The sequence below is a fragment of the Pseudophryne corroboree genome, chromosome 2 (genome assembly GCF_028390025.1).
Source record: "Pseudophryne corroboree isolate aPseCor3 chromosome 2, aPseCor3.hap2, whole genome shotgun sequence".
NCBI classification, from domain to species: Eukaryota; Metazoa; Chordata; class Amphibia; order Anura; family Myobatrachidae; genus Pseudophryne; species Pseudophryne corroboree.
In genome coordinates this window covers 240,617,243-240,630,756 of record NC_086445.1, presented here as the reverse complement: position 1 = coordinate 240,630,756, position 13,514 = coordinate 240,617,243, and the positions used below count along the sequence as shown (strand labels likewise).

Sequence of the window (13,514 nt, the reverse complement as noted above, 5' to 3'; positions counted from 1 at the left end):
CCTGACTCCAGCCGTCCTGGAAACATAGATTTTCAGGGCCCTGACTACGTCCAGCAACTTGGAATCCTCCAAGTCCTTAGTAGCCGCAGGCACCACAATAGGTTGGTTCAAATGAAAAGCTGATACCACCTTAGGAAGAAATTGGGGACGAGTCCTCAATTCCGCCCTATCCATATGGAAAATCAGATAAGGGCTTTTACATGACAAAGCCGCCAAATCTGACACACGCCTGGCCGTAGCCAAGGCCAACAGCATGACCACTTTCCACGTGAGATATTTTAGTTCCACGGTTTTAAGTGGCTCAAACCAATGTGACTTAAGGAAATTCAACACCACGTTGAGATCCCAAGGTGCCACTGGAGGCACAAAAGGGGGCTGAATATGCAGCACTCCTTTAACAAACGTCTGAACTTCAGGCAGTGAAGCCAGTTCTTTTTGGAAGAAAATCGACAGAGCCGAAATCTGGACCTTAATGGAACCCAATTTTAGGCCCATAGTCACCCCCGACTGTAGGAAGTGCAGAAATCGACCCAGCTGAAATTCCTCCGTTGGGGCCCTTCTGGCCTCACACCATGCAACATATTTTCGCCATATGCGGTGATAATGGTTTGCGGTCACCTCCTTCCTAGCTTTAATCAGCGTAGGGATGACTTCCTCCGGAATGCCCTTTTCCTTCAGGATCCGGCGTTCAACCGCCATGCCGTCAAACGCAGCAGCGGTAAGTCTTGGAACAGACAGGGCCCCTGCTGCAGCAGGTCCTGTCTGAGCGGCAGAGGCCATGGGTCCTCTGAGATCATTTCTTGAAGTTCTGGGTACCAAGCTCTTCTTGGCCAATCCGGAACCACAAGTATAGTTCTTACTCCTCTCCTTCTTATTATTCTCAGTACCTTGGGTATGAGAGGCAGAGGAGGGAACACATAAACCGACTGGTACACCCACGGTGTCACTAGAGCGTCCACAGCTATCGCCTAAGGGTCCCTTGACCTGGCGCAATATTTTTTTAGCTTTTTGTTGAGGCGGGACGCCATCATGTCCACCTGTGGCCGTTCCCAGCGATTTACAATCAGCTTGAAGACTTCTGGATGAAGTCCCAACTCTCCCGGGTGGAGGTCGTTCCATAGTCCTTGGAAGTTTCTTCCCTGTGTGACTGCCCCCCAACCTCGAAGGCTGGCATCCGTGGTCACCAGGACCCAGTCCTGTATGCCGAATCTGTGGCCCTCTAGAAGATGAGCACTCTGCAGCCACCACAACAGCGACACCCTGGTCCCTGGAGACAGGGTTATCAGCCGATGCATCTGAAGATGCGATCCGGACCACTTGTCCAACAGATCCCACTGAAAGATCCTTGCATGGAACCTTCCGAAAGGAATTGCTTCGTAAGAAGCCACCATCTTTCCCAGGACTCTCGTGCAATGGTGCACCGACACCTGTTTTGGTTTTAGGAGGTCTCTGACTAGAGATGACAACTCCTGGGCCTTCTCCTCCAGGAGAAACACTTTTTTCTGTTCCATGTCCAGAACCATCCCCAGGAACAGTAGACGCGTTGTAGGAACCAGCTGCGACTTTGGAAAATTCAGGATCCAGCCGTGCTGTTGTAGCACTTCCCGAGCAAGTGCTACTCCGATCAACAACTGTTCCCTGGACCTCGCCTTTATAAGGAGATCGTCCAAGTACGGAATAATTAAAACTCCCTTTTTTCGAAGGAGTATCATCATTTCGGCCATTACCTTGGTAAATACCCTCGGTGCCGTGGACAGACCAAACGGCAACGTCTGGAATTGGTAATGACAGTCCTGTACCACAAATCTGAGGTACTCCTGGTGAGGAGGGTAAATGGGGACATGCAGGTAAGCATCCTTGATGTCCAGTGATACCATGGAATCCCCCTCGTCCAGGCTTGCAATCACCGCCCTGAGTGATTCCATCTTGAACTTGAACCTTCTTATATAAGTGTTCAAGGATTTTAAATTTAAAATGGGTCTCACCGAACCGTCCGGTTTCGGTACCACAAACATTGTGGAATAGTAACCCCGTCCCTGTTGAAGGAGGGGTACCTTGATTATCACCTGCTGAGAAAACAGCTTGTGAATCGCCTCCAGCACTGCCTCCCTGTCCGGGGGAGCTGTCGGCAAGGCAGATTTGAGGAAACGGCAAGGGGGAGACATCTCGAATTCCAGCTTGTACCCCTGAGATACTACTTGTAGAATCCAGGGATCCACCCGTGAGCGAGCCCACTGGTCGCTGAAGTTCTGGAGACAGGCCCCCACCGTACCTGGCTCCGCCTGTGGAGCCCCAGCGTCATGCGGTGGACTAAGAGGAAGCGGGGGAGGACTTTTGTTCCTGGGAACTGGCTGTATGTTGCAGCTTTTTCCCTCTACCTCTGCCTCTGGGCAGAAAGGACGCGCCTCTAACCCGCTTGCCTTTCTGGGGCCGAAAGGACTGTACCTGATAATACGGTGCTTTCTTTGGCTGTGAGGGAACATGGGGTAAAAATGCTGACTTCCCAGCTGTTGCTGTGGAAACGAGGTCCGAGAGACCATCCCCAAACAACTCCTCACCCTTGTAAGGCAAAACTTCCATGTGCCTTTTAGAATCTGCATCTCCTGTCCACTGCCGAGTCCACAATCCTCTCCTGGCAGAAATGGACATTGCGTTTATTTTAGATGCCAGCCGGCAAATATCCCTCTGTGCATCTCTCATGTATAAGCCAGCGTCTTTAATATGCTCTACGGTTAGCAATATAGTGTCCCTATCTAGGGTATCAATGTTTTCCGACAGGGAATCTGACCACGTAGCTGCAGCACTGCACATCCATGCTGAAGCAATAGCCGGTCTCAGTATAATTCCTGAGTGTGTATATACAGACTTCAGGATAGCCTCCTGCTTTCTATCCGCAGGTTCCTTTAGGGCGGCCGTGTCCGGAGACGGTAGTGGCACCTTTTTAGACAGACGTGTGAGCGCTTTATCCACCCTAGGGGATGTCTCCCAGCGTTACCTGTCCTCTGGCGGGAAAGGGTACGCCATTAGTAACTTTTTTGAAATTACCAGTTTTTTATCGGGGGAAGCCCACGCTTCTTCACACACTTCATTTAATTCATCAGATGGGGGAAACACCACTGGTAGCTTTTTCTCCCCAAACATAATACCCTTTTTTGCGGTACCTGGGGTAATATCAGAAATGTGCAACACATTTTTCATTGCCGTAATCATATAACGAATGGCTCTATTGGAATGTACACTAGTCTCATCGTCGTCGACACTGGAGTCAGTATCCGTGTCGACATCTGTGTCTGCCATCTGAGGTAGTGGGCGTTTTAGAGCCCCTGATGGCTTTTGAGACGCCTGGGCAGGCACGGGCTGAGCAGCCGGCTGTCCCACATCTGCTATGTCGTCAAACCTTTTATGTAAGGAGTTGACACTGTCGCGTAATTCCTTCCACACGTCCATCCATTCAGGTGTCGACCCCGCAGGGGGTGACATCACATTTATCGGCACCTGCTCCGCCTCCACATAAGCCTCCTCATCAAACATGTCGACACAGCCGTACCGACACACCGCACACACACAGGGAATGCTCTGACTGAGGACAGGACCCCACAAAGTCCTTTGGGGAGACAGAGAGAGAGTATGCCAGCACACACCAGAGCGCTATATAATGCAGGGATTCACACTACACACAGTGATTTTTCCCCTATAGCTGCTAATATTACACAGATTGCGCCTAAATTTAGTGCCCCCCCTCTCTTTTTTACCCTATGGAGTCTGGAAACTGCAGGGGAGAGCCTGGGGAGCGTCCTTCCAGCGGAGCTGTGAGGGAAAATGGCGCCAGTGTGCTGAGGGAGATAGCTCCGCCCCTTTTTCGTCTGACTTCTCCCGCTTTTTTATGGAAAGTTATGGCAGGGGATTTTACACATATATAGTCTTAATGACTATATTATGTGGTAATTTGCCAAGTAAGGTACTCTTATTGCAGCCCAGGGCGCCCCCCCCCCCCCAGCGCCCTGCACCCATCAGTGACCGGAGTGTGTGGTGTGCATGGGGAGCAATGGCGCACAGCTGCAGTGCTGTGCGCTACCTTAATGAAGACCGAAGTCTTCTGCCGCCGATTTCCAGGAACGTCTTCTTGCTTCTGGCTCTGCAAGGGGGACGGCGGCGCGGCTCCGGGACCGGACGACCGAGGCTGGGCCTGTGTTCGATCCCTCTGGAGCTAATGGTGTCCAGTAGCCTAGAAGCCCAAGCTAGCTGCAAGCAGGTAGGTTCGCTTCTCTCCCCTCGGTCCCTCGTAGCAGTGAGTCTGTTGCCAGCAGATCTCACTGAAAATAAAAAAACCTAATTTATACTTTCTTTTCTAGAAGCTCAGGAGAGCCCCTAGTGTGCATCCAGCTCGGCCGGGCACAAAATTCTAACTGAGGTCTGGAGGAGGGGCATAGAGGGAGGAGCCAGTGCACACCAGGTAGTCCTAAATCTTTCTTAGTTGTGCCCAGTCTCCTGCGGAGCCGCTATTCCCCATGGTCCTTACGGAGTTCCCAGCATCCACTAGGACGTCAGAGAAAATCTCAATGTTTATTATTGGACTCCAATCATTTATATTGCCTCTGAAGACAACATATTAATCCAGGGTTTTGTCTTTGTATTTCACGATGCAAATGTACAGGTCAGGCTCAGTAGTCCCACGGACAAGACTGTGGTCTACAGGTAGAAGAGCCCAATACAGACTAGTTCTATTATGCATAGACATTCGGGTAGCAGTTGATTTACTGACGGACACAATACCGACGGTCATAATCCCGAAAGCCATTGACGGACAGTAAAAATACAGACACAATCAAAATACAGATATTCTTTATGGCGACATGATCAAAATACCGACGTTTAAAATGCTGACATGCATTATTTTCCCATCAAAAAACAGACTTGTTCATACTTTACCATCCCAGTGGATCTGGAGGGGGAATATAATAGTGTGCCGAGCGCAGCATGACGACCTATGTCGACATTGACACCAACCCACCCCCCCACCCCCGAAAAACGCATGTCGGTATTCTGACTGTCAGCATTTCAAATGTAGGTATTCTATTTCTGCATTTTGAACATGTCGGCATAATGAATGTTGGTATTTTGACTGTAGGGCAATGGCTGTCGGGATTATGACAGTCTGTATTGTGTCCGTCTGTAAATCATACTGAGCCCAGATATTCACATCATTCTGCGGAATATTTACCCACAAGTCGTCCTCTATGTACTTCAGAAACTGTATATGTACCATAGTACATTTAGCAAGTTTTGTTTTCAAAACTTTAGGACTTTTTTGAAAAATATCCACAAAGTATACTGCCCAAACTACCTATCTAATTTCGCACCCACCTTCAGGGAATTTAAAAATGTACTAATATAAACAGGTGATAATTATTGTACCAAGATATTAATATCAACTTTAATTAGAATAATGGTGGAAATATTTTACCATAATACTGTACACATTCAAGTTTAATGATAAAGAATAAAAGAAATGACTTTGTACATACCCATCATTCCAGATGTTTTCAAGGTGTGCTTTTATAAGAACCACAATTGCATCAAACCATACCCAAAAGGTGAATGAAACCTTGGGCATGTTTTCCTGTTAAAAAGAACGTAAAAAGTTGAACCATAAAACCAGGTAAATTGTATCCAAGCATAATACTATTATACAGCTGTGTCCTCTTACATCTTTGATCTTTTTTAAAATTCCGCAACCCCCCCCCCCCCCCAAAAAAAAAATGTGTTGTAGACTTAAGGTAATGTAATAGGACAAGCAGCTTCTGCTGACTAAAATTATCTGCAGTATGCCTATATTCTGTGTGTGACTGTATTTGCATACAAAAATAGGATTTTGGTACTTACCAGATAAATGCTTTTCTTTGAATCCACAGCGAGCACTGGAGTACTCTTGGGATATGGCCGGGGCGTTAGCAGGGATAGGCACATTTAAATATTTAAATTAGTTACCCTCCACCCCCTCCATACCCAAGATACCTCAGTGTTTTTTATTGAGCCGAACAGGAGTGAAAGAGAGGATGAACAATAGAGAATTACATATAACATAACATAACTGGCAACTATAAAGTTGACACAGAACGGACAACTAGAAAGTCGACATGACAATAGATAACAATCACCTTAACATTTCAACAAGTCGGTGAGAATGTGTTACCATAAGATTTACTGAACTTACCACAAGCCAGGTGAAACTGCTCTGGGTGGGCGTCCAGTGTCCCCTGTAGATTTAAAAAAAAAGGATTTATCTGGTAAGTACCAAAATCCTATTTTCTTTTTCATCCACTAGGGGTCACTGGAGTACTCTTGGGACGTACCAAAGCTTCCCCCTTGGGCGGAAGGTGATAAGGTCGTTAGGTCGACACCACTTAGGTCGACCACTATAGGTTGACATGTACTAGGTCGACAGGGACACTAGGTCGACATGAGGTTTTCACATTTATTTGATTTTTTTTGGACTTTTTCATACTTTACGATCCACGTGGACTACAATTGGGAACGGTAACCTTGCCCGAAGCATGGCGAGCGGACAAGGTGCACTAATTGGGGTTCCCCGTCACTTTATGAAGAAAACGACAGCAAAAAAAGTAAAAAAAAAAAAACCTCATGTCGACCTTTTGACCTGACGATCTAGCACATGTCGACCTAATGACCAGGTTGACCTAGTGTCCCTGTCGACTTATACTGGTCGACCTAATGCATGTCAACCTAAGTTGGGTCGACCCAACGACCCATACCTGGCGGGAGAGCTGGTTGGCACCTGTAACACTAGATGACCATAGCTAGATGCTGATGCCGTAAACGTATCAAACTTGTAAAAGCGCACAAACGTGTGCACTGATGACCATGTAGCAGCACAGCGAAGTTGCGTCGTAGAAGCTCCACAACCTGCTGCCCATGACGTTTCCACAGAATGTGTGGGATGTGCTGAAATAGATGCAGGCGCTTGTAGACTAGCATGAAAGTAAGCCTGATGAATGGTCAGCTTAATCCATCTAGCCAAGGTCTGCTTGGAAGATAGCCAAACTATCTTGACTGCATCATAGAGAACAAACAATGTATCTATTTTACGTACTGTTGATGTTCGGGCTACATAAATGCGAAGCGCATGAACAAAGTAGTTGGAGTTCCTGAACCTTCTGAGAAAACAGTAACTACGATTGGTTGATTGATGTGAAAAGAAGATACTATCTCTGGTAGAAAAGCGGGATTCGTCCGAACTTCCGCGCTGTTATCATGAAACACCAGATACAGTGGTTTGCATGACAACGCACCAAACTCTGAAACACGTCTTGCCGAACCTAAGGCTAAGAGAAAAACTGTTTCCCAAGTTAGAAACTTAACATCCACTTGTTGTAAAGGTTCAAAAATTGAAGACTGAAAAAAATAGGATTTTAATACCTACCGGTAAAGCCTTTTCTCTTAGAGGATGCTGGGGACGCTTCAAGAACCATGGGGTATAGACGGGATCCGCAGGAGACATGGGCACTTTAAGACTTTGAAAGGGGTGTAAACTGGCTCCTCCCTCTATGCCCCTCCTCCAGACTCCAGTTATAGGAACTGTGCCCAGGGAGACGGACATTTCGAGGAAAGGATTTATTGTTAACTAAGGTGGGACATATACCAGCTCACACCTCAAACACGCCGTACAACATGGCATTTAACAGAAAACCAGTCAACGGCATGAACAACGTCAGCAACAGGCTGACCCTAACGTAACATAACCCGTGTGTAAACATAACTAATAACTGCAGATAGAGTCCAACTGGGACGGGCGCCCAGCATCCTCTACGGACTAAGAGAAAAGGATTTACCGGTAGGTATTAAAATCCTATTTTCTCATACGTCCTAGAGGATGCTGGGGACGCTTCAAGAACCATGGGGTTTATACCAAAGCTCTAGTGCGGATGACTCTGCAGCACCGATTGACCAAACATGAGGTCCTCATCAGCCAAGGTATCAAACTTGTAAAATTTCTCAAAAGTGTTTGAACCCGACCAAGTAGCTGCTCGGCAGAGTTGTAATGCCGAGACTGCCCAGGATGAGCCCATTTTCCTGGTAGAGTGGGCCTTCACTGATTTCGGTAACGGCAATCTAGCCGTAGAATGAGCAAGCTGAATCGTATTGCAGATCCAGCGCGCAATAGTCTGCTTTGAAGCAGGCGTTCCAATCTTGTTGGCAGCATACAGGATAAACAGAGCTTCCGTTTTCCTAAGTGGAGCCGTTCTGGCGACATAAATCTTCAAGGCCCTGACAACATCGAGAGATTTTGACTCCTCGAAGGCGTCAGTAGCCACTTGTACCATACTAGGCTGGTTCATGTGGAACGATGAAACCACCTTCGGCAGAAATTGTTGACGAGTCCTCAACTCCGCTCTATCCTCATGGAAGATTAAATAAGGACTCCTGTGAGACAAAGCCGCTAACTCAGACACCCACCTTGCGGATGCTAAGGCCAATAGCATGACCACTTTCCAAGTGAGAAATTTCAACTCAACCTTCTGTAAAGGTTCAAACCAATGTGATTGAAGGAAATGCAACACCACGTTAAGATCCCATGGTGCCACTAGGAGCACAAATGGAGGTTGGATGTGCAAAACTCCTTTCACGAAAGTCTGAACTTCTGGAAAGGAGGCCAATTGTTTCTGAAAGAAAACCGATAAGGTCGAAATTTGTACTTTAAATCGAGCCTAACTTTAGGCCCTCACCCACACCTGCTTGCAGGAAATGGAGAAAACGCCCTAGCTTCAATTCATCCGTAGGAGCCTTCTTGGATTCACACCAAGACACATTTTCACCAAATACGGTGATAATGTTTAGACGTTACTGCTTTTCTAGCCTGAAGAAGTGTGGGAATAACTTCACTGGGAATACCCTTTCGGGCTAGGATCCGGCGTTCAACCGCCAAGCCGTCAAACGTAGCCGCGGTAAGTCGTGGTACACGCACGGCCCCTGCTGTAACAGATCCTCTCGTAGAGGAAGAGGCCAGGAATCTCTTATGAGTAATTCCTGAAGATCTGGATACGAAGCCCTCCTTGGCCAGTCCGAAGCAATGAGGATCACCTGAACCTTTGTTCTTATGATCTTTAGCACCTTTGGAATGAGTGGCAGCGGAGGAAACACGTACACCGACTGAAACACACATGGTGTTACCAGCGCGTCCACCGCTATTGCTATTGCTTGAGGGTCCCTCGACCTGGAACAATATCTCTGAAGTTTCTTGTTGAGGCGAGACACCATCATGTCTATTTGAGGAATTCCCCAAAGACTTGTCACTTCTGTGAAAACCTCTTGATGAAGACCCCACTCTCCTGGATGGAGATCGTGTCTGCTGAGGAAGTCTGCTTCCCAGTTGTCCACTCCTGGATTGAAGATCGCTGACAGAGCGCTTGTATATCTTTCCGCCCAGTGGAGAACTTTTGTGGCCTCTGTCATTGCCGCCCTGCTCTTTGTTCCACCCTGGCGGTTTATGTGCGCTAATGCTGTTATATTGTCCGATTGTATTAGGACGGGCCGGTTGCGAAGAAGACGTTCCGCTTGAAGAAGGCCGTTGTAAATGGCCCTTAACTCCAGAACGTTTATATGTAGACAAACTTCCTGGCTTGACCATTTTCCCTGGAAGGTTTCCACCTGTGTGACTGCTCCCCACTCGCATCCGTGGTTACTAGGATCCAGTCCTGGATCGCGAACCTGCGTCCCTCTAGGAGGCGAGAGCTGTGCAGCCACCATAGGAGTGAGATTCTGGTCTTGGAGGATAGGATTATTTTCCGGTGTATGTGCAGATGGGATCCGGACCACTTGTCCAACAGGTCCCACTGAAACACCCTGGCATGGAATCTGCCAAATTGAATGGCCTCGTAGGCCGCCACCATCTTCCCCAGCAACCAAGTGCATTGATGAATTGATACTCTCTCTGGTTTCAGAATTTGTTTGACCAAACTCTGAATTTCCAGAGCCTTCTCTTCTGGAAGAAAAACTCTCTGTAATTCCGTGTCCAGAATCATTCCCAAAAACGACAGCCGCTTCGTCGGATTCAACTGTGACTTCGGCAGGTTTAGGAGTCAACCATGTTGTTGCAGAACTGTCAGGGAGAGCGCAATGTCCAGCTCCAGCTTGTCTTTGGATCTCGCCTTTATCAGGAGATCGTCCAGGTAAGGGATAATTGTGACTCCTTGCCTGCGAAGGAGAACCATCATTTCCGCCATTACCTTGGTGAAAATCCTCGGAGCCGTGGATAGACCAAACGGCAGCGTCTGAAATTGGTAATGACAATCCTGAGTAGCAAACCGCAGGTAAGCCTGATGCAGAGGATATATGGGGATGTGTAAGTAGGTATCCTTTATGTCGACCGACACCATGAAATCCCCTTCCTCGAGACTGGAGATCACTGCTCGGAGAGATTCCATCTTGAATTTGAATTCTCTTAGGTAAAGATTGAGGGATTTTAGGTTCAGAATTGGTCTGACCGAGCCATCCGGCTTCGGTGCCACAAACAGGCTTGAATAAAAGCCTTCTCCCTGTTGTGCCGGGGGAACCCTGACAATGACTTGATTCCGACACAACTTTTGTATTGCATCGCATACTACCTCCCTGTTCGGAAGAGAAGCTGGTAAGACTGATTTCAAAAAACGTTGAGGGGGTACGTCTTGAAACTCCAGTTTGTACCCCTGGGACACTATTTCTAGGGCCGAACGAGCCCAGAAATGACTGAAAAGCTTGAGACGTGCCCCCACCGGTGCGGACTCCCGCAGAGGAGCCCCAGCATCATGCGGTGGATTTGGCAGAAGCCGGGGAGGACTTCTGCTCCTGAGAACCTGCCACGGCCGGAGATTTTTTACCTTTTCCTCTTCCTCTATTAGCAAGGAAGGAATAACCTCGGCCTTTTTTGTATTTATTTGGCCGAAAGGACTGCATCTGCAAGTGGTGAGCTTTCTTTTGCTGTGGAGGAACATAAGGCAAAAATGACGACTTACCCGCGGTAGCCGTAGATACCAACTCGGCGAGACATTCACCAAACAACACACCACCTTTATACGGTAGAGACTTCATAGCTTTCTTAGAGTCAGCATCAGCATTCCATTGATGAATCCACAATGCTCTCCTAGCTGAGACTGCCATGGCATTTGCCCTCTATCCCAAGAGGCCAATATCTCTCGCCGCTTCCTTTAGGTAGGCTGCAGCGTCCCTGATATAACCTAGCGTTAAAAGGATGGTATCCCTATCCAGGGTATCTATATCAGATGACAAGTTATCTGCCCACTTTTTGATAGCACTACTCACCCACGCCGATGCAATAGCTGGTCTGAGTAGTTTACCTGTGGTGACGTAAATGGATTTTAGCGTATTTTCCTGTCTACGATTCGCAGGCTCCTTAAGGGCTGCCGTGTCAGGAGACGGTAAAGCCACCTTTTTAGACAACCGTGACAGCGCCTTTTCTACAATGGGAGGTGACTCCCACTTCTCTCTATCCCCAGAGGAGAACGGTTACGCCATTTGAATCCTTTTGGGAATCAGAAACTTTCTGTCAGGGTTTTCCCACATTTTTTCAAAAAGGGGCATTCAGTTTATGAGAGGGAGTAAACTTTACCTCAGGTTTCTTTCCCTTAAACATACAGACCCTAGTATCAGGAACAGCAGGGTCCTCGGTGATATGCAACACATCTTTTATTGCCACAATCATGTACTGAATGCTCTTTACCAATTGTGGGTCTAATCTGGTATCACTATAGTCGACACTGGAGTCCGTGTCCGTGTCGGTATCTGTGTCTGCTAACTGAGCAAACAAACGTTTATGTGACCCCGAGGGGGTCTGGACCTGTGATAACACATCCTCCACAGATTTTTTTCCATGCCTGGTTCTGAGACTCGGATTTATCTAATCTCTTATCAATAAGAGCCACTTTAGCATTCAAAGCATTCAACATATTTACCCAGTCAGGATTCGGCGGTGCCGACAGGGTCACTCCCACAGCCGTTTCTGCCCCCAACACAGTCTCCTCCTGGGAAGAGCACTCTGCCTCAGACATGCCGACACACCTGTACCGACACCCACAGACACACTGGGCCAAAAGGGGGACAGACCCACAGTAAAGCCTGTCAGAGAAATACAGAGGGAGTTTGCCAGCTCACAACCCAGTGCCTGTCCCGGTTCTGAAACCTTAATATATAATGCCTCAGACCCTGCAGCGCTTTATAATCACTTAATTTAGCACCGAATTTGCTGCCCCCCCCCCCCCCCGTTTTGCACCCTGCTACTTGGTAGCAGTGGTGAGGAAGGACCAGCGTCTCTGCAGCTCTGGAGAGAAAATGGCGGTGATGAGAGCTGTGAGGGCTAAGCCCCGCCCCCTTCATGGCGCGCTTCAGCCCGCTCTTTTTTAAAACAAATAATGCTGGCGGGGGCACGAATTTAGTGCCAAGGCACTTCAATTTCACTCTGCCAGCCTGAAAAGAGGTATCTAACGCTGCCCAGGGCCCCCCCCCCCGCACTGCCGCTGTGTATGGGAGCATGGCGCGCAGCGCGGTACCTCAGAAGCCGTCACTGAAGTCTTCTATCTTCTTCTACTCACCTATCTTCTGACTTCTGGCTCTGCAAGGGGGGTGACGGCGGGCTCTGGGAGTGAACCCCTAGGCGTACCTAGTGTTCCAAACCCTCAGGAGCTAATGGTGTCCTGTAGCCAAGAAGCAGAGCCTTTAAACTCCCTAGAAGTAGGTCTGACTTCTCTCCCCTAAGTCCCACGATGCAGGGAGACCGTTGCCAGCAGCCTCCCTGAAAATAAAAAACCTAACAAAGTCTTTTCCCAGAAACTCAGTAGAGCTCCTCAGTTGTGCATCCAGTCTGCCTGGGTACAGATTCTAAACTGGAGTCTGGAGGAGGGGCATAGAGGGAGGAGCCAGTTCACACCCCTTTCAAAGTCTTAAAGTGCCCATGTCTCCTGCGGATCCCGTCTATACCCCATGGTTCTTGAAGCGGCCCCAGCATCCTCTAGGACGTATGAGAAAATCTAGAACTAGATTCAAGTCCCATGGCGCTGTAGGTGGTATAAATGGAGGCTGAACTGTATGGACACCTTGCAGGAAAGTGTGAACTGTTGGCAAAAGAGCCAAACGCCTTTGAAAGAAATTGACAAGGCAGAGACCTGCACCTTTAGTGTAGCTAAACGTAGTCCCCCAGGAAGCAGTGGAAATGGTGGAAATAGATACACGTGGCTGTATGGCCACGCTATTGTGAGAGCATCCACTGCCTTTGGATCTCTTGTTCTGGACACATACTTGGGTGTCTGATGATTTTGGCAAGATGTCATTAGATCCACCTGTGGGTAACTGGACTAACATCTGGAACACTTCTGGATGTAAGGCCCATTCTCCTGGATGAAAATCCTGACGACTGAGATAATCGGCTTCCCAGTTGTCCACTCCTGGAATGATCACTGCCGATAACATCACTTGGTGATGGTTGGCCCAATTCAGGATTCGAGAAA

At 48.0% G+C, this 13,514-nt stretch overlaps 1 protein-coding gene across 1 annotated transcript in view; it reads right to left on the bottom strand.

The window, feature by feature from the left end:
* Window positions 1–13,514, bottom strand: part of LOC135012655 (signal transducer and activator of transcription 1-alpha/beta-like) — a 328,629-nt gene that overhangs the window by 55,061 nt on the left and 260,054 nt on the right. Inside the window, exon 19 of the mRNA XM_063952569.1 lies at window positions 5,526–5,620. Coding sequence (XP_063808639.1) covers window positions 5,526–5,620 — 95 coding nt within the window. The remainder of the gene's footprint in view (window positions 1–5,525; window positions 5,621–13,514) is intronic.